This window comes from Fundulus heteroclitus, chromosome 18, assembly GCF_011125445.2.
Source record: "Fundulus heteroclitus isolate FHET01 chromosome 18, MU-UCD_Fhet_4.1, whole genome shotgun sequence".
In the NCBI taxonomy this organism is placed as follows: Eukaryota; Metazoa; Chordata; class Actinopteri; order Cyprinodontiformes; family Fundulidae; genus Fundulus; species Fundulus heteroclitus.
The window spans coordinates 31,443,135-31,465,427 of NC_046378.1; the positions used below are offsets into that span (position 1 = coordinate 31,443,135).

The 22,293-nt window shown below is 38.2% G+C and overlaps 1 protein-coding gene across 2 annotated transcripts in view; it reads left to right on the forward strand.

Annotated features, from left to right (window-relative positions):
- Positions 1 to 22,293, forward strand: part of nbeab (neurobeachin b) — a 321,077-nt gene that overhangs the window by 60,053 nt on the left and 238,731 nt on the right. For both annotated transcript variants that reach the window (XM_036149598.1, XM_036149596.1), the window contains exons 2-8: positions 9,302 to 9,533; positions 12,544 to 12,644; positions 12,780 to 12,875; positions 13,484 to 13,605; positions 15,446 to 15,572; positions 19,276 to 19,395; positions 21,069 to 21,215. In XM_036149598.1, coding sequence (XP_036005491.1) covers positions 9,302 to 9,533; positions 12,544 to 12,644; positions 12,780 to 12,875; positions 13,484 to 13,605; positions 15,446 to 15,572; positions 19,276 to 19,395; positions 21,069 to 21,215 — 945 coding nt within the window. The remainder of the gene's footprint in view (positions 1 to 9,301; positions 9,534 to 12,543; positions 12,645 to 12,779; positions 12,876 to 13,483; positions 13,606 to 15,445; positions 15,573 to 19,275; positions 19,396 to 21,068; positions 21,216 to 22,293) is intronic.

Sequence of the window (22,293 nt, forward strand, 5' to 3'; positions counted from 1 at the left end):
AAACCCGAGCTGTAATAAAGGTTATCCTTGATTTTTACCCCCCCATGTTTTTCATTGTTTCAGTCTTGATGAATGAAATGCTTTGTTTTGTTACTCTTCAAAAAAAAATCCATTGTAGGCTTGCGCTAGCTTGTGCCTTCTTTGGCTCGTAATGTGTTGTCATGATGTAATTTAGTGCTTTGACCAACTTTGCTGTGCACCACACATTAAGGCTTTAATAACACATCCTGCAATCTTTCCAATACAGACAGCTGTGTGCTGTTTGGAGGAGACCTGCACCTGAGTGCAGGCACTCAGAGGGGAGCTGTAGCCAGCCGCCATTAAAGTCATACTTTTACTGCTTTATTTTATTTTATTTTTTTTTGGTGTGAATGTGAATGTAAAACATGACAAAGGTAAAAGATGTGCTTGCCCTATAATACAATTATTTAAATCCTTGCACATGAAAATAGGCCAGTTTGTGTGAACTGGTTGAAACACAACTGGACATCTAACCCTATGTCGTTAACGAATGCTGTCATTGGCAGTAGACTGATATACATATCATTCAAGCAGACTACCAACCCTAATTAAGACTCTAAAATCGACTGAGGGTGTTACCATAGGTGCAAGGGGTTGTTTTCCAACTTTGCAGAATTTTATTAGGTTCTTGTCTGGAGGTCTAATAGAGTTCTGGGATTAATAATTCATCTGGATGTTAAAGTAGTTTTGCGTTGCAAGAAGTCGCCAGATTTCTGGTGAAATATTATATATGTTTTAGTTCAAATGTTAATTTTATTCCCTTAGCTGTTGTTTTCACCCCGTAGAACAAAAACCGTCAGTTTGCCTTTGATTTTGGTTATTTAAATTAATTAAATGGTGGTTTGTGTCACTTGAATTAATTGGTATTTCTCTCCGTCTACCGCTCTCCCTCTCCCTCTCCCTCGCTCCTCTCTGAATCAGATAAGCATTGCTCTCTGCATCAGTGAATTTATGTCTTTATTTACCTCTTAAAAATAATGACTGAAATGTACTCTGGGGGTCTTACTCTGTAATTATGACACTTCTCAGGATTTTGATATGCAAGTGAAAAATTAGGTTAATGGCAATAGCACTGATAAAAGATGGGTTTAAATGTAGATCTTGTGGCTATTTTACTTTTAATACGCTTCTAATAAAATATGTTTAAAGACAACACCCTTTATTGTCACACAATAGGGACATTCAGGAGTGCCGGCAGCAAAGACGAAATTTACAACCTGAGAAAATAATACGGTTATTAATTATCAAAAATAGCATACTCAAATAATTAAAGAAGTTTGCAACTGAGTAGGGTGATTTTCTTTTTAAATGTGAAAATTGTATATGTATATTACAGCACAAAAAACACCAACAGACTATGTATGACACTTGAAAAAACACAACAAGGATATAAACACCTACTGAGTTTGTTGAGAGCAGTGATGGTTATAACGTCAAACAGCTGCTGGGAGGAAGGATCTGTGATAACACTCCTTTTTGCATTCAGAATGCAGTTGTCTGTCGCCGAAGGAGCTCTCTAGTGCTGGGACACCTTCATGTATGGAGTGGAAGACATCGTCCAACAATTATGTCATTTTTGTCAGAGTCTTTCTGGTTCTGATCACCTGCACTGGGTTGAGGGGCATCATAGAACCGAGCTGGCCTTCCTGATGGTCTTATCTACCTCCTCCTTCTCAGCAGTAGATAATCTGCTGCTCCAATGAATTATACCAAACAAGACGGCTGATGCCACCACAGAGTCAAAAAAGGTCTTCGGGAGTGCCCCCTCTAAAAGATCCCAGTCTTCTTAGCAGGTAGAGTCTGCTCTGACCCTTTCTGTAAATACCATTATTGTTTTGTTTTGACATTATTGGTTGTTGCTCAGCCGAGTACCCATGGTACTTATATAAGTCTCCTGTCTTAATGTAAGTTCCCTGGATGTTCCCCAGTGTCGGTCATGGGTCTCCGCCTGTGGAAATCCACCCACGGTTCCTTGTTTTTCCCCGTGTTGATCAGGAGATTACCCGCTGGCACCAGTCCACAGTATCCTATGTCTACAGTTTGTACTCTGTGTTGTCCTCATCTGTGATGATGTGATGCAGAATATGGTGGAGTCATCTGAGAACTTCTGAAGATGGTTGGCTAGGGAGTTGACGAAGAAGTCAGCAGTCTAGCAGGTTAACAGAAACGGTGCCAGCATGGTTCCGTGCAGGGTACTGCAGACCAGCCTGTCAGAGACACACCTCTGTGTCCTCACATACTGTTGGTAGTCAGTGAGGTAGTCCAGTATCCACTGAGACAGATGGTGGTCCACTCCTGACAGCTCTAGCTTTCCCCCCAGATCTCTCAAATGCTATGGAGAAATCAGAGAACATGGTCCTTAAGTGCTGCCAGACTTCTCCAGGTCAATCCGAGCTCAGTGCAGGTGGTAGATGTTGGTATCACCCACCCTAATGCCAGGCTTGTGGGCGAACAGCAGCAGGTTCAACGAAGACCTGTGAAAATGGTTGGGAAGAGTGGGCTGGGGAGGGGTGAGCGCCTAAACAAAGCTGCTCAAATCATTTACCCACCCTAAATCTCTTATAGCATGGGAGTTTGGTTTGTGGCCTGAAATTGTTTTAGTCTCTTCCAAATCCCACAGAGAAATTAATCCATGCATTTGTCTTTAGTGGAATCAATTACTGCAACAGTGTTTTCACAGGTCTGCCAAAACAATTAACCAGACAGCTGCAGCTGATCCAGAACGCTGCTGCCAGCGTCCTCACTAAGACTAAGAAAGCAGAGCACATCACCCCAGTTCTGAAGTCCTTCCACTGGCTCCCTGTATCTCAGAGAATAGACTTTAAAATACTTCTGTTAGTCTATAAATCCCAGAATGGCTTAGCACCTAAAGACATCACAGACTTGTTGTCTGTGTATCAACCTTCCAGATGACTATGGCCTTCTGGCTCAAACCTACTCTGCATAACCACACTGTGAAGCAGCATTTAGTTCTTATGCTCCATTTATCTGGAACAAACTCCCAGAGGGCTGTTCAAGTGTTGAAACCTTGAGTTATTTTAATTCAACTTGTTTAGATGTTTAAATGTTAATGTTGAAGTTTGTAGCCCAACTTGTCTTATACTCCTTATGATTTGTGTTCATGTACAGCACTTTGAGTTGTCTTGTTACTGAAAAGTGCTTTATAAATAAGCTTGCCTTGCCTTGTCACTAATTTTCTACTGCAGCTGGTCACTCATCTTCTTCCTACTTAACAGCATTCGCAATATTTCTTTCTTACCTTATGTCTGTGTGCTGCCATTTATTATCTATCCTAGGAGCAGATGCAACACACAGCCTGTGTATGACAGAACTCACTGTGAACATCTATTTCCTAATTCAAAGCAAAGACAAAATGATTTAGTTGGCATTTAAAAATATTTTTAGCATCTTATAATTGCAATATCATAATTAGAGCAGTGGATATTATTACTTAAAAACCATAGAGGTCCTCGATATAACTGAGGTTTCCAAAAATCTGCTAATATATCTAGATCCATGACTTTCTGTCACAGACAGGTTGAAAGCTGTAAAGAATAAAGAAGAGCATCTTTGCTGTAATTTCTTCAGATTTTTTTATATATTATATTGCTGAAAGAATTCACTCATTTGACTTCTAACACAAATGAGCATACTTCACATTCTTAATCCATAGGGAAAATAATGTCAGTCCACCCTTTGCAGTGATTACAGCTTCACATCTTCTAGTGTGGTGTGTTTCAAGACATTATTTGGAAAAATTTTCCTGAAATGCATTTGTGAGGTCAGACACTGATGCTGAACAAGAAGGCCTGGCTCACAGTCTTCACTCTAATTCACCCCAAAAGGTGTTTTATTGGGTTGAGGCCAGGACTGAGCAGGCCACTCAAGTTCTCCCACTCCAAACTCGCTCATCCACCTCTATTTGGGCTTTGCTATGTTCACTGGTTTATGCTGGAGCAGGAGGAGGCCATACCCAAATTGTTGGGCGCATGAAAGTGTCAAAAACGTCTTGGTATACTGATGCATTAAGAGTATCTTTTCCTGGAACTAAGAGGCTGAGCCCAAACCCCTGGAAAGAATGCCCCCAAACCACACTCCCCTATGTCCAAACATTAATCTTGCTTTATGCATGCTTTACACCACTGATGTTTTGTGTCTCACGTAGTGATATAAGATTTAGACACAGTTGCTTAGCAAAACATTAACAGGGGCATAACCCCCTGAATTAACTGTTATATGCCTCTGTAGGAAATATATATATATTTTTTTTATTGAAATGGCTTCCTAAACATTTTTGCAGCTTTCATAGCCGGGTTTCCCCCAGGGTATTATAAGCCTACTGGGCCGCCATGCTTTACTCGCCACCTGGCTAAGCGTCTGTTTATTTTAAATGAGTTGATGTTTGAGAGCAACATAAAATGGTGACTAAAGTTCCCGTCCAGGAGAAAAACTCCCGGTCTAAATAGCTATAACACGCTAGCTGTTATTACCTTGATGCATACTGCGTCAACATTGCGCTCCTCCTTCAGGCCGCATGACACAAAGGTCCAACACCCCAGACAGCTGGTTACAGGTCAGGGTAGATGAAAATTGGCTGATTATGGCCACCTACCCAATTTTCAGCTCATACCCAGTCATGAATTAAACACATCATATGTCAAATATTTATGGAGCGGTTGTAGCAAAATGTTTGAGGAAAGTTGTTATACGTCTTTAATAAATTAGGAAAAAAAACACTTTTGTTTCCTGAACAAAGGCCTGTTGAAAAACATTTTAATATGATCTGGATCAACAGGTTTATCCAGTACAAATGTGCTTTCTCTGGATCTTTTGAAGTATTTTTACAGTTTAACAGAGCCTGATTAATCATTAATAGCCACATGCGTCCACAGACAAAAAAAGAAAAAAAATGCATTAATGCTCCTCAACAACGTATTGGTATTAGCTCAGATTTTCTAAATAGGGAAGCATTTATATAACACCCATCAATAAGACATTTTGTGACATTTTCTCACCAAAGAAATCCAACCAAAATGAAAAAAAAAAAAAAAAAAAAAACGACTGGAGTTCTGGAAAGCATTGATTACAAATTAAATGTGCTTGTAACACTAAAATGAATCCCATGGTGTTGTATAATATGCCAGTTCTACAACAGAGCAGCTTTAGTTTAATCAAGAAAACAACAGAGACAAAACCAAGAAAAACAAAATCCTATTAGAAAACCTCTAAGGCTTGATTCATGTTCAATCAATGCAGAGTACACTGTGACCCAAGCTTTTCTTTGTATTAACACTTTTGTATGCCTCTTGCTTCCACCTGCAATTACCCCGCCAAAATGTTGCTTTACAAACAGCCTTTTGCAGTATTCAGTCTCTATATGCTTCAAACAAATGCAATGTTAAAACAGACAGGTGGATGCAACTCAGGGTCTGTGTATCTATGAAGCTAAAAATGATTATGCAAAAGCCCTTTCACAGAAAATATTGTTAAGATGCTGGAGGACATAGTTAATAATCAACAATGGATTCACTGATTTTAAATACAGATTTTTATAATTATATTTAAAAAGTACAGTAAAGAGAATATTTGTAGGACTTTGAACTTTTTTTTTTGAAAAGCGTCTGAGTGTCCAAAAAGTGCTATATAAGTTTGATGGTATTATATTATTATTATTATTATTAATAATAATATTGTTCAAGATCGCTTCTTAAATATTTACTTACACCAACATTATGTTAGAAGAAAATTATGATCTTAGCACAGTATACATCGTGGTCCAATAAGTGGAGCTCTGCAACCTCAATACAAACTGTGTCACAATTTTTCCATACACGCATCATTAGGGCCATGTCAGATTGATTTTTGGGTTTTAATGATACATTTGAACTACTTTTTCACAGGGAGTATTGGTAACAGCCTAAAATGCATACATACTGCATCCCACTTATAGGTCCATAAATATCCCTTTCCAAGTTGTAACCAAATCACACACTTATTGGAACTTGACAACATTCTAGCAGTTTAATTTGACTCTTCTTCACTGTTCTTGTAGCTTGTGTGAATTGTATCAAGCTTATAAGCACTGTCTATAGATTCCATTTGACTGAGGTTAGGGTAAAAACTGAATCTTATTAAATCCAAGCCAGGTTTGATTTGTGTTTTTTTTTTTTTTATATATATCCTTGTTCATCCTTTTGCCAAGGGTTTTGATATGGCTGAATTCCAAATGTATGGGTACAAATTGTATAATTTATAATGCAGGAACAACATTCCTGGAAACTATAACTGTAGAAATTATAAATGAAAATGCAAAAAAAATAAATAAAAAAATGCAGTAATCATATGTGTTTATCAATAATATGTTTTAGTTATAAGGAAAGTATAAAGGATAAGGTGTCCATTAAGGAGCATGTGCCTTTTTGTTGTCCGGCAACCAGTGAGTCCACCTTTACATATTCCTATCTAATTAAGCTTTACTTATAAAGTCCTTCAAAACAATCTCCACAAGACCAACATACAGCAAAAAATCAACTAAAATCAATTAATATAAAACCAACACCTCACAAGGCCATTTTGAGGAAAAAAAAGGGTTTTCAGAAGGGATTTAAAACAGCTGGAGAAGATGCTGTTCTATACCAAGAGGAGATCATTTCACAGTTTGCAAATGATGAATTGGCCTCACCATGGACATTGGTACTTGTGTTCCAGCATCTTTTAGTTTATGTATGAGCCTTTGTGTTTCCGGAGTTGTTTCTAAATATCTGGACCAATTCCCTCTAACCAGAGATTACTGTTTGGGTCACTTGAGTGAAACTCTCACCAACACACTTAAAAAAATGGTTTTGGAATGGCTAAAGCAAGTTAATATTATGTTTGTAAAATGGCCAAGACCTCAACCCTATTAAAACCTTATGCACTGTGCTTCAAAGCTAGATCTATGGAGGTGAAAACTAAGTTCTACCATTTCTGCCAAGAGGAGTTGTTACATGTTAAGCCAGAATTATGATAGAAGCTTGTTGAAGGCTACGATTCTGTGGTGATTCTTTATGGGACAAAATATTAGTGGTATGGGGATGGGTGTGGTGTATGTGTGTATTTGAGCCCTATTATTTGACTGTGGATTGATTATTAAAACTCTGCATTAATGTTAAACTTGAAGAAGAAATTCTTGTCCTAAAACATCATTGCAATTGTAAGGATGACCACCCCGAATAAAGACTGGTTCAAAATCAATTATCTTCCTGCCAATAATGACTGTATGTAAACTTCTGACCAGCACGCTGTGCAGCAGCACAGAAAGATCAAGCTAAAACTACCTCTTTGCTAGAGAGGCAATTTTTATGTGGCCAGTCCTCTACTGAAGAGTAAAATTTTTCAGATGATTATGAAATATTTGAAATAATAGATATTTTCCACTTACGCACTGGATAAAATATTATCACAGCTGCTCCCACAACTGTTTTGAAGAAAGGAGAAATCCAATATCATGTCCAATTGAATCTATCTAAACATCATTGTCGGGAGAATTTACTCTAGTGAGCTAAGGAATCAGTGATTCCTGAACAAACAGGTACTGGTCTGTATAATGTAAAGATTAACTTGATCTGTATAACTCTTTTTTTTTATGTGATGGAAATATGAAGCAGCTAAATGTTGTTTAATTTGATATCTGCTGCATGGCATACACTGCTCTTACAGCAGGCTGGTTGGATGAATAAACAGCAACTTTTTTGTTATTGTCTGCATATTGGCAATAGTCCCCATCATTTTAAAAACTATGTAATGTTCCTAAAACTAATTCTAGCTCGACAGTCAACGTTTTTATAGGGATCTTCTTTACATTTTGGCCACTCGATACATCTAGACACCGTATTTACGTTAACTGTGAGTATCCAAATACTATTAGCTGTTTTTAGTTTTCTAAAAGTCTTTGTCATTCAGATTCATGATGATGCTCTGAGAAACTTGAACCCATACACCCAGCATCACAAGTAGTTAGATCTACATGGCAAACCGTTGTACAAGATGAAATGTATGACTTGTAATAACAGCAGCAGTTGTAGATTCAGGAGTACATGAGATAGTGAAGCATTTATTTTATTTTTATTTATTTTTTTATGTCCAATCCACTGCATCAACATAAAGATCTCATGACGAGATTGAGGCAAAGCACAGTAAATGTTTTGTTGTTTTCTGCGTATTACTAATAGTCCCCATCATTTTAAATGCTATGTAACGTTCCTAAAACTGACTAATTCTATTTCGACAGTCTTGTCTGCAAACATTTTTATGGGGATCTTCTGTGTTTTGTGTTTGGCCACTCAACACATCTAGACACCGTATTAACGTTAGCTGTGAGTTTCCTAAATACTATTAGCCGTTTCTACTTTTCTAAAAGTATTTCTCATTCAGATGATGAATCTGGCAGTTAGATCTACAAATTGTTGTAAAAGAAGAAATGTATAAAATATGACTGGTAACAACAGCAGCAATTGTAGATTCAGGAGTACCTGAGATAGTGAAGCATGCATTTATTTATTTATTTATTTTGTTTAAATCTCCACTCCACTACACCAACATAAAGATCTCATGACGAGATTGAGGCAAAGCACAGTTTTTACCGCAGTGGACTAGTCTCCTCTGAGTACTTCTCTCTGTTCTTTGCTTTCACCTTACTATTACCTGTCAGTCACAGTAATGTGCAGTGGGGTTCCAGGCCCATTTGCTGCCTTCTTGCTTTGATGCCCACCAGCGAGTTGTTTTCACTATGCTTTCATGTACAGCGTGCACTTCTTTAGAGAGCTAATTTCATGCTTTTTGGTCTTGAATAAGTGCACTATCGATTGTTGTTTGCTACTTTCTTTAAAGCGATTATCATTTGTAATTTAAATAGGAAAGAAAGAAGCAATAATGAGTCTATTTCAGCCTTTTCGATTAAATAGTAGACAGTTTTATTGCCATGGAAGCTTAAATTCATTAGAACCTGTTTGTAGAAAGACAAATATCTGTTACGCTTTTTGAGAGCTATTTACCATCAGAGCAGTGATCTGAAGCATTTTATTTAAGTATGCTATTAGTTAATTCTATATCTTTAGGAAGATCCAGGTCAAAAGGGCTGATAGCTGGATCAAACAAAAAATATTAGTGTCTAAGTTCATTACAATTCAAATTGCCTTTGTTCGGAAGCCTTACATCAGTATGACAGAATATAAATCAACGAGTGTGTGACTTGTATATAAATGACATCTACTGGGAAATTTTCTGTTCCTCTGTTTTGCAGTTGGTGGGTGGTGAGTTTGACCTGGAGACAAACTTCATTATTCAGGACGCTGAGAGCATCGGCTGTATGGTGGAGCTGTTGGAGCACTGTGACGTCACCTGCCAGGCTGAGATCTGGAGCATGTTCACCGCCGTTCTTCGCAAAAGTGTTCGGAATCTGCAGACAAGCACTGAAGTGGGGCTCATTCAACAGGTGCTTCTCAAAATGAGCTCAGTGGATGACATGATTGCAGGTATGATGAGGAGGAGGATATGAGTAGACGTATAATTTGAGCGGTGCTGTTCTAAATGTAAATTTTTAGCTGATTGTCATTTTAATGCACGGTTGCTATATGAGTTAAGCTCTCTTCAGTCTGTCGGCCAAATCATTTACAAATCAATCTTTTTTTCAAACTACAATTGATGTGGCCATATAGGATTTGATGGAAAACCTGATTTCCATCTACATTGCTCAGAACTTACACATAGAGCTTCTACAGTCTGATGCTATCCTGAAATTACACTAAAGCAAAACTAACAAAAAGTATTAAGCATTATATGTTTTAGAGACTGAAATATGAAAGCAGTAAAAAAAGAGAAAAAAAAACTAAACTGGAAAAATGTGTTGGTAGAGAAACCAACTCTTTTTTATAAGTGATTTAGTTTTTATTGTTAGTAATAAGTAATATTGTTAAATTGCTTGCGCCCTTTTAGACATTAGTTAGGGTACATGAGTGCTTCTTTTTGCATATGTTTTCAACACTTATATAATGTGTTCAAAAGAGTGAGGGCTTGGAAGACCAGTGATTCAGTTAAATTAAATGTTATTCATACAGCGCCAACTCACAATACATGTCATCTCAAGGCAATTTACAAAGTCAAATTCGATAAAATCATATAGATTGGTCAACAAGTTTGCTATCTAAGGAAACTCAGTAGATTGCATCAACTCTTGAAAAGCAACATTCACTCCTCCTGAAAGAGGACAGTCGTCTGCATTGTCGATGGCTTTGCCATTTTAATACCATCCAAATTAGATGATTTATTAATTTAATATAAATTTATACATTTATAAATTTATTACAAGACAGACAACTTCTGTCTTGTAATAAATTTATAAATTTATTACAAGACAGACAACTTCTGTCTTGTCAGAATTTAAATGCAGGAAATTTAAAGACATCCAGGTTTTGATGTCATCAAGACATGCCTGTAGTTGATAAAATGTTTGCAAATTGATTGGACATTGCCATTTAAATTGAGATCATTTTAGATAATATTCTTATCTTGATGTTTATACCAATTATTTCTATTAAAGGGGGTGTTGCACTGAGGAAATTCAAAACCTCTGGGCTCAAAGACCAAATCCTAACTAAACGGTTACATTTTCATTCTTGCTGTGTCCAGCATCCTCACAGAGCATTCATAGAAAAATTTGGATTTGGCTAGATTAACACTAACAAGTTACACCCCCTATTATTTGCAGCTGACAGTTATCTGATCATGGGAAACAACCGTTTCCAAATGATTTTTCTGAAGATTTGTAGCTCCCTAATGACCAAGATTCATCTCATCTGCACTCTAAAATTGCCTGTCCTTCTCTGTCCTTCCAAGACAAGCACTATTCCTAAACAAGACCATCAAAACTGAATGTTTTTTTTTTCAAATGCAGTGTGTCTGTTAGATTCTTGGAGTCCAAAATATGTATGGCACCATCCGAGACAGCAGAGAAACATCAAAGAGCAAGTACAGAAATACATGCTGTGGTGGCTTGGTGACATCAGTGGAATTAATGATTGTCAACTGATCCACAAAGTCTTTTTGGCTTGTACATTGGAGAATACATCAACAAAGATATGGCGGAAGCAAATTGGGGATGACCTAAAGTCTCAACTTCTTCGTCTCAGTAAAGAAAAACCTTTGCGCCTGCTTGCAAACAGCGTACTGTTTACAAGCACGACCTCCCCATCCAGTCACTGACTCAGGGCCAAAGAAGAAGGCATACAAAATTCCACTAGTCATTAACCTGCTTATCAACCTTATTCACAGTCATAGAAAACAATTCAGCGAGGTTGATGGCAAAATAGGGTTTAGATTGTCGAAGGACAGGCTAACGTGCCCATACTTACCGATTTCAGATCATCATTTCATCCAGCGCTGCATTCACATAGGATAATTCAGCTTGTTGTCACTCTAAAAACAAGCTTGTAAGAGGTGCTGTACCATGGCCTCTGATCCATACGAATTAACAAGTTTTCTGTTAGTTTTTAAGAAAAATATGGACTATTTTACAGATGCAGAAATTATCGTTTGGGAAGGATGTTTACTTTTTGGGAGGTTAGGGTTTTTTTTGGTGCATGCTATGCACTCGTGCTGGTGCGTATGCTGCATTAGTACACACAGGCCTGACAGCGGGAGACAAGGTTAGCTGTTTTGGCAGTGGAGGAAGGGGGGGGGGCTTGGCTATCTGGGGTGAGCTTGCATGACCTTCTGTTACAGCCCTATGGCCCTTTGCTTTATTGAGTTTACATGCATACTCCTAAGAAAATAAATAGTCATTTATTCTTATTTTCAAACCATTCTTAGGGTTGTCATTTATGATACGTCTACCACAAGCCGCGACGTAACACTTTCAAAATGAAAAAAAAAAATAAATAAAATGACATGAATGGTAGCTTAACTTGACATTCAAATTGCCCTTGAGTGATGTGTGAATAGTTGTCCGTGTGTTTTTTTTATTGGCCCTATGATGAACTGGCAGCCTGTCCTCGATGTACCCTGGCTCTCATTCACTTACCTCTAGCAAAAGGCACCGTCACCCCTTTGAACCGGCAAGGACTAAATGGGTATATAAAATGAATGGGAATGCTTTTTTTTGTGTTAATTGAATTATGTTTAAGATCTGAGATAAAATTGGATTTTCCCTGCAGTGTTACTTTGGCTTTCAGTAAAGGGGGTTTATCACATTGATACAGGCACTCGGTGTGATTATTGCTGATAGGTTTTGTGTTATATATAATTGAAAGTCCCTTACAAAGACCAGCAAACTAAAGAGAATCCATGTCTCAGCATGAGCAGTATTAGCACTTCCCCTTGAGGATCTCCTGTGCGAGCTGGATAAGTTATGATGCCTATAAAATTCAACTGCACCTTTTATGATGGTGGTCTCATCCATCTCTCTTCCTGTTTTTTTTTTTTTTGTCTGCACATTTGGTGATTTTTGCATGTGTGTGTGTCTGTGTGTATGATGTCTTCTTCTGTAAGACTTGCTGGTGGATATGCTGGGTGTGTTGGCCAGCTACAGCATCACAGTGAAGGAACTGAAGTTGCTCTTCAGCATGCTGCGAGGGGACGGAGGTCTTTGGGTAAGTGACACAACCAGTTGAGGGCTGGATGAGACTGGATGAAAATTAGTAAATTTCCCCAATCTTTGGTATAATTAGTCATAGTGAAAGTTTAGAGTGTCTTATAATACTCTCTCTTTTTTGACACACGTACAGCCAAAGCATGCAGTCAAAATGCTGTCAGTGTTAAATCAGATGCCCCAGAGACATGGTCCTGATGTCTTCTTCAATTTTCCTGGTCGCAGTGCAGCAGTAAGCATCATTATTCCATCATTTCGTCAAGTGCAGTCTCTTTTCAAAATGTCTGGCAAAATTGTTTTATCTTGTGCAATTTAGGGTGTGCAGAAGCATCATTTGTGGGCTTGTCCAGCTCTGTGGTTGAGATCTTAAAACTGTGATGATAAGTTTATTTAAACAATGACCAAAGTAGTTTCTTTGAACTGGACAAGCTGGACAAGACTGCAGTTTTTAGCACTTGTTTTTAACACTTTTCAGCAGTACATATTTGATATCTATAAGAAGTTAATTTGATTACATTATCTCTGCATACACTGTGGTCAGTCTTTTTATTTCTAGAATTGAGAACAGTTATTTGCTGTCATAATACCAATACATTGACTTAAGCAATGTGTTTTTAAACATCATACATTGTTTTACACCTTCAGAATTTGATTGTTCGTATTATTTTAAAATACTTTTACTTTTGTATTTCCTCATGCAGTCTTATTTTCATTTACCAAACTGCTCTTAAAGTGTGGTCACAAAATGTGTCTACTGAATACCCCGGTATGGAGGTACACCAAAGGATTTTAAATGGCTTTCTTTCCTACTTCCCGATGTTTTTATTCTGTTTCTCCTAGGCAATTGCTTTACCTCCTATTGCTAAGTGGCCTTATCAGAATGGGTTTACATTCAACACTTGGTTCAGAATGGATCCTCTGAATAATATCAATGTAGACAAGGACAAACCCTATCTCTACTGGTGAGTGTACACCGACATACACTTGTGCTCTATTTTTCACCTTAATACTTTCGCTTTTATACTTCCTCCTGCGGAGGCTTATAAGGCTAACAGCAGCTTTATTGACAAAGCCTTATTCTGTCTGTTCTGTGACTAACACAGGTTTTTTTCATCGAAGCAGTTCAAGACTAAATACTGTATTTCATGGTTAAAATTGTTTGAAAGACGGTATTTGTCGCACACACCCACCATTTGTGTAATGTATTTATGGAAATGGCCACCTTTTTTTTCTAGATAATGCCATGAATTCAGAAAGAAAGGAAAGGGAAAGTTAAAGTCATGTACACGTGACGTACTTAGTGACATTGTGGAGGTAATCATTTAGATGTGAATATTTGCCATACAATGCTCGCATACCAGCTTCTGCTAAAGATTTAGGTAATTATTGTGAAAATCAATAATCTAAAATTGCTGCACTGTCTGGTCCTTTCTCTGAAGAGCCTTTTGTTGAATTCAAAATGTAAGATTTTATTATGCAGAATAAGAGTATCAGAGTGGACAGAAAGGTGGAAAGACACAACTGGCTGGCAGGAAAGACTGATTAGGCAGAGATAATAGCTGGCCCGGTGCTTATCATCTGCTGGCTGTCATCGTCGCACAGGGATCTAAGTGTTTGACTGAAACAGTGTCTTCACTTTAAAAAAAAAAATGAGTCGTTCTCTGTTTCTCTGATGTGGCAATTCAAAAAGGGAGGACGACATACAGTATTGGACAAGCAAAGGGTTTCGTATTCATGTGCCAGCCATTCTACACTGACGGTCACAGAAAGGGTGAGATTTGCCAAGCTAATCCTGTTTATGCATTGCTGTGAGTGCCTCGCAGCTCAGCGGCTGGCTTGTAAATAACAAAAAAAAAAAAAAACAGCAAACAAAAAAAAAAAACGAAATTGCGTCTTGAGAGGCAGACCAAGCTTCTCCAGCAGGGTTTTAGAACTCTGTGATAGAAAGGTGAGGAGCTCCACATGTTTTTGCATTAAATAAAAAAACACTCTGCTCTGTTTACGTGCCTTTGAAGACAGGTCTCCTTGATTTTAGATAATTCCAATGTGTAGTGGGGGGGGGGGGGGGGTTGCTTAAGACCTTGAGACTGTAAAAGTAAATTCAGTACGTGTCAGCGGAATAAAAGATGTGGAGTTAATGCAGGGATTCTGTTTGCTTCTGCACATAGTGGTCTGTGGAGTGTTTGGTTGTCATAAACTGTTGAAATATATTAGACAGAATATTACTACGAGCATAATCATTATCAAATACTTCTGATGCATGCAAAATTTGTACGGATCTTGATTTGATTTAAACTAATCTTTATCTGCTGTTTGTTTTAGCTTTCAGTTTCAGTTCTCTAAAAGCCCAAGAGTCGCCCCACAAGTTTCTTCTGCATATTGCTTTATGTCTGCAATCAACTTTGTATTTATTTTTACCACTATATAATAACTGAACATTTGTTGACATTTGTATTTCAAAGTACTGCCCAATGGTTTTTAACTGACACAGAAAGTCCAGGATTTAACGCTTGAAACTGACACACAATCACATTTTAAGAAAGTCAGAAATTAGATCAGGCAAAAAATCCAAAAGATCTAAAACAATTCCACTCTTTTTACTTGATTTGGGTTATGTCATGGTATACTTAGATCTCAAAATTTAATTGGATGTAGTTTATATTTTGGTGACGAGAGTACATAAAGTGTGTAACTCACACAGTTTTTTTCTAAGCCTCCTCTTAGACTTCAAGTGGTTTTAATTAGATTGGATTCTGTGTTTTGAGTGTTAATATATTTTTCATATGTTCTTTTTGTTTGCAGTTTTCGTACCAGCAAGGGCATTGGCTACTCTGCACATTTTGTCGGGAATTGTTTGATTGTCACATCGCTCAAGTCTAAAGGCAAAGGTTTTCAGCACTGTGTGAAGTATGACTTTCAACCCAGGAAGGTTTGTCTGTTTTTGAATTTATTCATATGTAAACTTTAAGATACATTAATCTTTTTACAGTATCACAGTCTCACACTTGTTTCCACAAGTACAAACTCAGAGCAGTATGTTACAGCTTGACTCGTTTTTTTGTCTTTCTCATTAGTAATTGTTAGGTGGAACTGTTTTTAGTAATTGCTTCGAGGTGGAAACGTCAGAAGATTGTCAGTTGCTGAATCAATAGAGGGTGGAGTCACTGTTGTGTAACTAGAGTGACTCCAAAACAAGAATCAGACCCGCCATATTAAAAAAACAACAACACACAAAACAGCCACTGCAGCTACCATGTATATAATTAGATACTGAATGAAGATGGAAGACCCTAAGTCAATACTGCAGAGGTGCACACATTTTGTGCTTGGCGGCTGGTGAAAAATGTTATGTGGCGGACTCTTGGCACCGTCTTGCTTCGTCGACCATGCCAACGTGGACGGGGTACTCAGTTGTATCGGAAAACCCCCCGTATACAACTGAATCACACAGACCCATACTGAACCAAATCAATGTGTCACCGTCCTTTTAAGAGAACAACAACAATCCATAAAGACCCTCGGCATCTTCTGCACACTGAGTTCAGGCTTCTAAAGTCAAGAAGGAGGTTTGCTTTTGTGGATTGTTGAATGATTCTAGATGAGTCAGGCTGTCTGGTCTCCTGAGATGATCTTGTCGATATTTATTTGTTTGTCTGCTTTTTTCTCTACTTTGAGTGTTCTTGTGAATGTTTATTGTTGTGCATTGACTTTATGGACTATGCTGCAAATAAACAGCCTCTCGGGAGCAAGAAGGTATTTCACTTTTCACTCGTTTAGAGAGTTCGTCCTGTAACTTGCAGGTTGCCGGTGCGATCCCCTGCTCTGACGATCTGAGGCATTGTGTCCTTGGGCAAGACACTTCACCCGCATTGCCTGCTGGCGGCGGTCAGAGCCCGGTGGTGCCGACTTATGGCAGCCTCACTACTGTCAGTCTTCCCCATGGCAGCTGTGGCTACTAACATAGCTCACCACCATCAGGGTGTGAATGTGGGAATGATTGACCGTAGTGTAAAGCTATTTGGGGTCGCCGGACTTGATAAAGCGCTATACAATCAGTTTTTCGCAACCATTTCGACACCTATCCAGGAGTCGTTGTCAATTCTGCTGGCTCGCCAAGGAACACATCCAAAAAACATCTGTTATATTCGATAAGGAGGTTTGGATTGTTGTAGCTATACTTTTCCACAGATTTCTATGTTTGAGGAGGTTCTGAATGATTCCATTTTTTGATGGTAGTAGAAAACCTTTTATGTTCTAGTATTGCAAAGGTATACATGGTGCATCTCTCCAGGGACTTTAACTGGGACGGTGTACTTTGGACAGGAGAAACAGAATTCAGCTTTTCACCATAAAACCCTTCAGTAAGGTTTGGCGTAAACCAAAAGAGGAACATCTGGAATGGCACCTCATGCCCCCTGGAAAATCTGTGATGCTGTGGGCCTGTTTTATTTCACAAAAGAAATGGAAAGTTTATTAGCATGGCACAATTTCTTTTGGGAGGAACATTTCATTTGTTATCTCTTAAAATTGTGGGTTCAGTTTTCCAACATGACATTAGCGCACTGCAGTAAGAGACAACTTTCTCTTACTGCTTTTTACACCTCTTTAGCAGGGGTGCCAACATTATCCAATTTAATAGTAGGAGTAAACAGTCAAATAACAGTCAGGATTTGTAACATGTTTTGTCACTTGTTGCAATGAAACAGTTTCACTCTTGATCTGTTTTTATTCTTTAATGGGGAACAGTTTGTGCATCACCTGCAATGTTTAATACTCAGTAGTCTTACACATGTAAATGTGGATCAGAAGATCGAACCTAATTTATCTTGGTGCATTGCTGGGGTGTATCTGTCCCTGTGGAGCAAAAACTCACCTGACACATGTGAAACAATTAGAGGCTTCCCATACCACTGGGGAAAAGCTATTTGTCTAACTCCAGTAGTCACAATGCGGGAGCTGTACTGTTGAAGCGGTTCAAAGATAGAGCGCATAGTTAAATTTTAATAGATTTTTCGATGCAGACAATAGTGAATAAGTGCAATTTTAAATGATCTCCAGGCAGCCTTCAGTCTTCTGCTCCGCCATAAATCTTCTTTAACACAGTCGTACCTTTAGGTGTAAACAGCTATAATTATGCTGCTCCTCTCCTTCAGTCGAGCCAGTAAATATTTCACACTCACATATGAGTCACTTTGCTTTACCATTTCTGCTGTTCTAATGTTGTAAAGAAATACAATCAAGGCTTCATTAGTAGGTAATGGTAAATTAGCTGATATTGTCCTGCTGGTAAATCACAAGAATATACAAAAAACACTCTTTGCCTTAAAAGTGATAAAGTTTCATTAATAAAGAGAGCCTAGGGTTGTTTGACTAAGATCTAAACTAATTTATTCAATTTTAAGACTGCACTTACACCTGTTAAAAAAACAACTGAGTTTTGATTCAACCTGAGGCGTTAATTTATTAATTGAAATCTAGCTGCTGCTTGATGTGGCACATTCTGCCTTGCAAAAGTATTCAGACTCCTTTAGCCTTTTTCTTTTCCTGACATTCTAACTACAGATGAGTGTATAATTGACAGGAAGGATAATCATGCATTGCTTTCAATTGTGTTTACAAATAGAAATTTTAAAAGTCTGCTTGTCATTTGTATTCAGACCCGTATCCTCTGATCTCCCTAAAAATGCAGTACAACCAATTTTTTTGCAGAATTGTGAAGAAATTTAATGCGGGTCATGGGTCAAGGCAAGGACAAAGTTTTTTTCATCATCAGAAAATGGAAGGATTATGGGAAAACCTACAAAGAGATGGCCTTCTACCTAAACCCACAGGCTGAGCAGTGGGATTGTTAATCAGAGAAGCATCCAAAAATCTTCAGTCTCTAGATGTTGAAAGGCTGCATTTATGTGCCTTATAATACTTACAGCTGCTGCTGAGATTATAGTGAAGAGTGGAAATAAAAATATCAGTTATTTAGAATTATAGAAAACATTAATGTACTGTATGTGTTGTGCTTTCTGCATGTATTCCACTGCATGTTTCCCCTGTTGTAACGGGACAATATGTGGCAAGGTTTAAATAAATACTTCAGCAAGGCACTGTTGTGCATTTCTTGTTCTAGAAATGGGAAAATTTTACACTTTAACATAAAAAAAATCTACATTGGGAAATTGAGAGTTTAATCCCCGTGAGAATAATGGTAAACTAAATGTATGTCCATTTCCATGTTTCTAAATGGCCAAAAAATATATTCCATCCAACAGTGTCGGACAAATTAGTTTACTTTCATGTATGACCCTTATTCCAACTCAATTGGCCTTTTGGTTTTTCTACTATTTCACTTTTCCTACTGCTTCCCTGTTTGAAGCGGCCAACCACGACCAAACACAGAGAACAGACCTGCGATGTTACGCTTTCTGTTCTGCACCGCCGTGACCCCTGGATATTGTGAGAATTTGCTTTTTGGGAGAGACTGAGGAGCTCAACTACTTGGTTACTCTTTGGTCCACACTCTGTTGTGTTATTTCAGATGTGCAAAAGAAAGATGAGAAAGGTTGATGTGTTTTCTTTTTTGAAAGTGAATAACTCTGGAGCTCATTTCTTTCCAATCTTACCCGCTTTTCATCTTCCAGTGGTATATGATCAGCATAGTTCACATCTACAGCCGTTGGAGGAATAGTGAAATCAGATGCTATGTAAATGGCCAGCTTGTTTCTTATGGCGACATGGCATGGCACGTCAACACAAACGATGTAAGTACTTTTCTCTTGTAACAAATTGAACTGAACCTCTTGCTTAATACAGGGTTGGCAGGGACTGATGCATCAGTGCATGTTGTTTTGCATTTACAGTCATTCTCATTAAGAAAAGCCCATTTTAATTCCCTTAGCAATATGGCAATTTCTAATTTCCATGCAGTTGTCACGTCATTATGCGTATTTTAATGTGGAAGATGGATTTTTAAACATTCATTATGCATTCACATGCTCAGTTGAAATATTCTGCTACACTTATTTTATATCCTTCCATTTGGAGGTGAAGATATTTTAAATTTGCGGTAATGATGATGTTTTTAATGCACTAGTAGCAGAGAAGAGGGCAGTTTCAACCAAGTGAAACAGCCCAATTCACAAGACATGTCGTCTCAAGGCACTTTACAAAACAAACTTGAATTATACAGACAGATTCCAAGTCAAGCGCATGCTTTTCAAAGGATCCCAGTTATCAAGCAGTGCAGTTAAGTTCAGTTCGTTATAGTACATTTGTTACCCCAAAATGTGTAAAACCGATACTTGTTAAAGCTGGACTGGATGATGCAACAATAAATACAGATTTTGCTAAGCATAATTTGAAATCTGTGATGCCCTTTATTGTTTGTTTTTTGGAAAAAGGGAAAAAAAAAACTGCTTTAATTTTGACGTAATGTGGCTGTATATACATGGGGCCATATTACAGCACAATTAGGCTTCAACAAACAATTCAATTCAAGTAACCTATCAATTGTCAAGAACATATTCAGATCTTGATCAATTCGGGCTGCGCAATGTACAAACATTTGTTTGCGCAATGTACATTTTATAGTAAAACGTTTTAACTTGCAGCTACGTTTTCGACATACATCCTAATTTTAAAATAATTTATAGCCAATGTTTTTTGGGCTTTTGATCATTAATGCTAACCTTGCCTGCAAGCTGAATTCTAACGGTACTTGTGCATTCACAAACACATGAGAATCCATCTTGTCTCTCGCCCGCATCAACTGTTCGACCCAGTACGAGACGCCCAATCACGTTGCAGTATCAGGGTTCAAGGAAGGACATACAGCTGTGACGAAAGCAAGAGGTGCCGAGCCCACAACAGAACCAATATAAACATGGCAGCACAGTAGGACACACGCGTAGCTGCGGCTGTCACATCTGATTTGTCAGAATCAACGATTTCTTCTTTAAAAGAAGAACTGCAAGAAGCACCTTAATTAGCTTAACTAGTTGTAGCTTCCCATGGCGCCTGCTGCTGACGACATTTTCATTTGATGCCGTGATCGACTAATATCAACCTTTGGTAGGCTGGCACTAGGTGTTATTTTGCCCGTTCAGCTCAGAAAGTATTGTTGAACGTCCCTCCTTTCCTTGAATGGATTTGATGCAAGCAGTGCCAGATTGATAATGTGTAGAATTAAACCCAGAGTTAAAATAAATTAAAAAAAAAAATCGAGAGTGCTACACATTATCAATCTGACTTGCCAGGTTACATTCATGCAGTTAGAGAGCTTGTTTTTTTCTGAAATTATTTCCCTTAGAAGTGTTCAATTTTTTTAATTTAAAGACTAAATTGCTACAGTTTTGTTTCTTTGTTTAAAGAGCCATTTGAAATGTTCCTGAATACCAAATGATGCAGCGTTTCCCCTTACATTTCCTTCTTTCAGAGCTATGATAAGTGCTTCCTTGGGTCTTCAGAGACAGCAGATGCAAACAGAGTATTCTGTGGGCAGCTTGGAGCTGTCTACGTATTCAGTGAAGCTCTCAATCCGGCACAGATTTTTGCAATTCATCAGCTAGGACCAGGCTATAAGGTATGTGCTTGTGGGCGACTAAATTAGATTACATATAAGCAGTCTGAATCACCCATCCATTTGTGTAATCAATGAGAAGCGCTGCCCTGTAGCTCCTTGCCTTATGTCTCCGTCTGGCTTTTCCTGCCAGATAAACGGCTGCATAAATGACCTATTCCTTAGGAATAATAGCACGGTACACAGGGGGAAAGCTGCAGGAACCCGGAGAGGGGATTGAGTTCTGGGCCAACTTATATCAGCTGCAGCAAGTGTAGTCCTCCCAAGCTGCCTGAAACGATAAAAATCATGAATGTAAATAGAAAAAGTTTGACTTGCCCTAAAATAAACTGTACAGTGGCTTGCAAAAGTCTTCATACCCCTTGAACTTCCCCACATATTGTCACATTACAACAATAAACACAAATATGTTTTATTGGAATTTTATGTGAAAGACCAACACAAAGTAGTATACAATTGTGACATAAAAAGAAGATTATACATGATTTACTTTTTAAGTTTTTTTTACAAATAAAAAAAACTGAAAAGGGTATTAAGGAAAGGTATTCAGCCCTTCTGAGTCAATACTTTGTGGAACCACCTTTTGCTGTGATTTCAGCAGCAAGTCTTTTGAGGTATGTCTCTACCAGCTTTGCACATCTAGTAACTGAATCTTTTGTCCGTTCTTCTTTTCGAAACAGCTCAAGCTCAGTCAGATTAGATGGAGAGCGTTTGTGAATAGCAGTTTTCAGATCTTGCCACCGATTCTCGATTTGGTTTAGGTCTGGACTTTGACTAGGCCATTCTAACACATGAATATGTTTAGTTTCAAACCATTCCATTGTAGCCCTGGCTTTATGTTTAGGGTTGTTGTCCTGCTGTAAGGTGAACCTCTGCCCCAGTCTCAAGTGTTTTGCAGTCTCCATCAAGTTTTATTCCAAGATTGCCCTGAGTTTGCCTCCATCCATCTTCCCATCAACTCTGACCATCTTCCATGTCCCTGTTGAAGAGAAGCAGCCCAGAGCATGATGCTGCCACCACCATATTTGACAGTGAGGATGATGTGTTCAGATTATTGTGCAGTGTTAGTTCTCTGCCACAC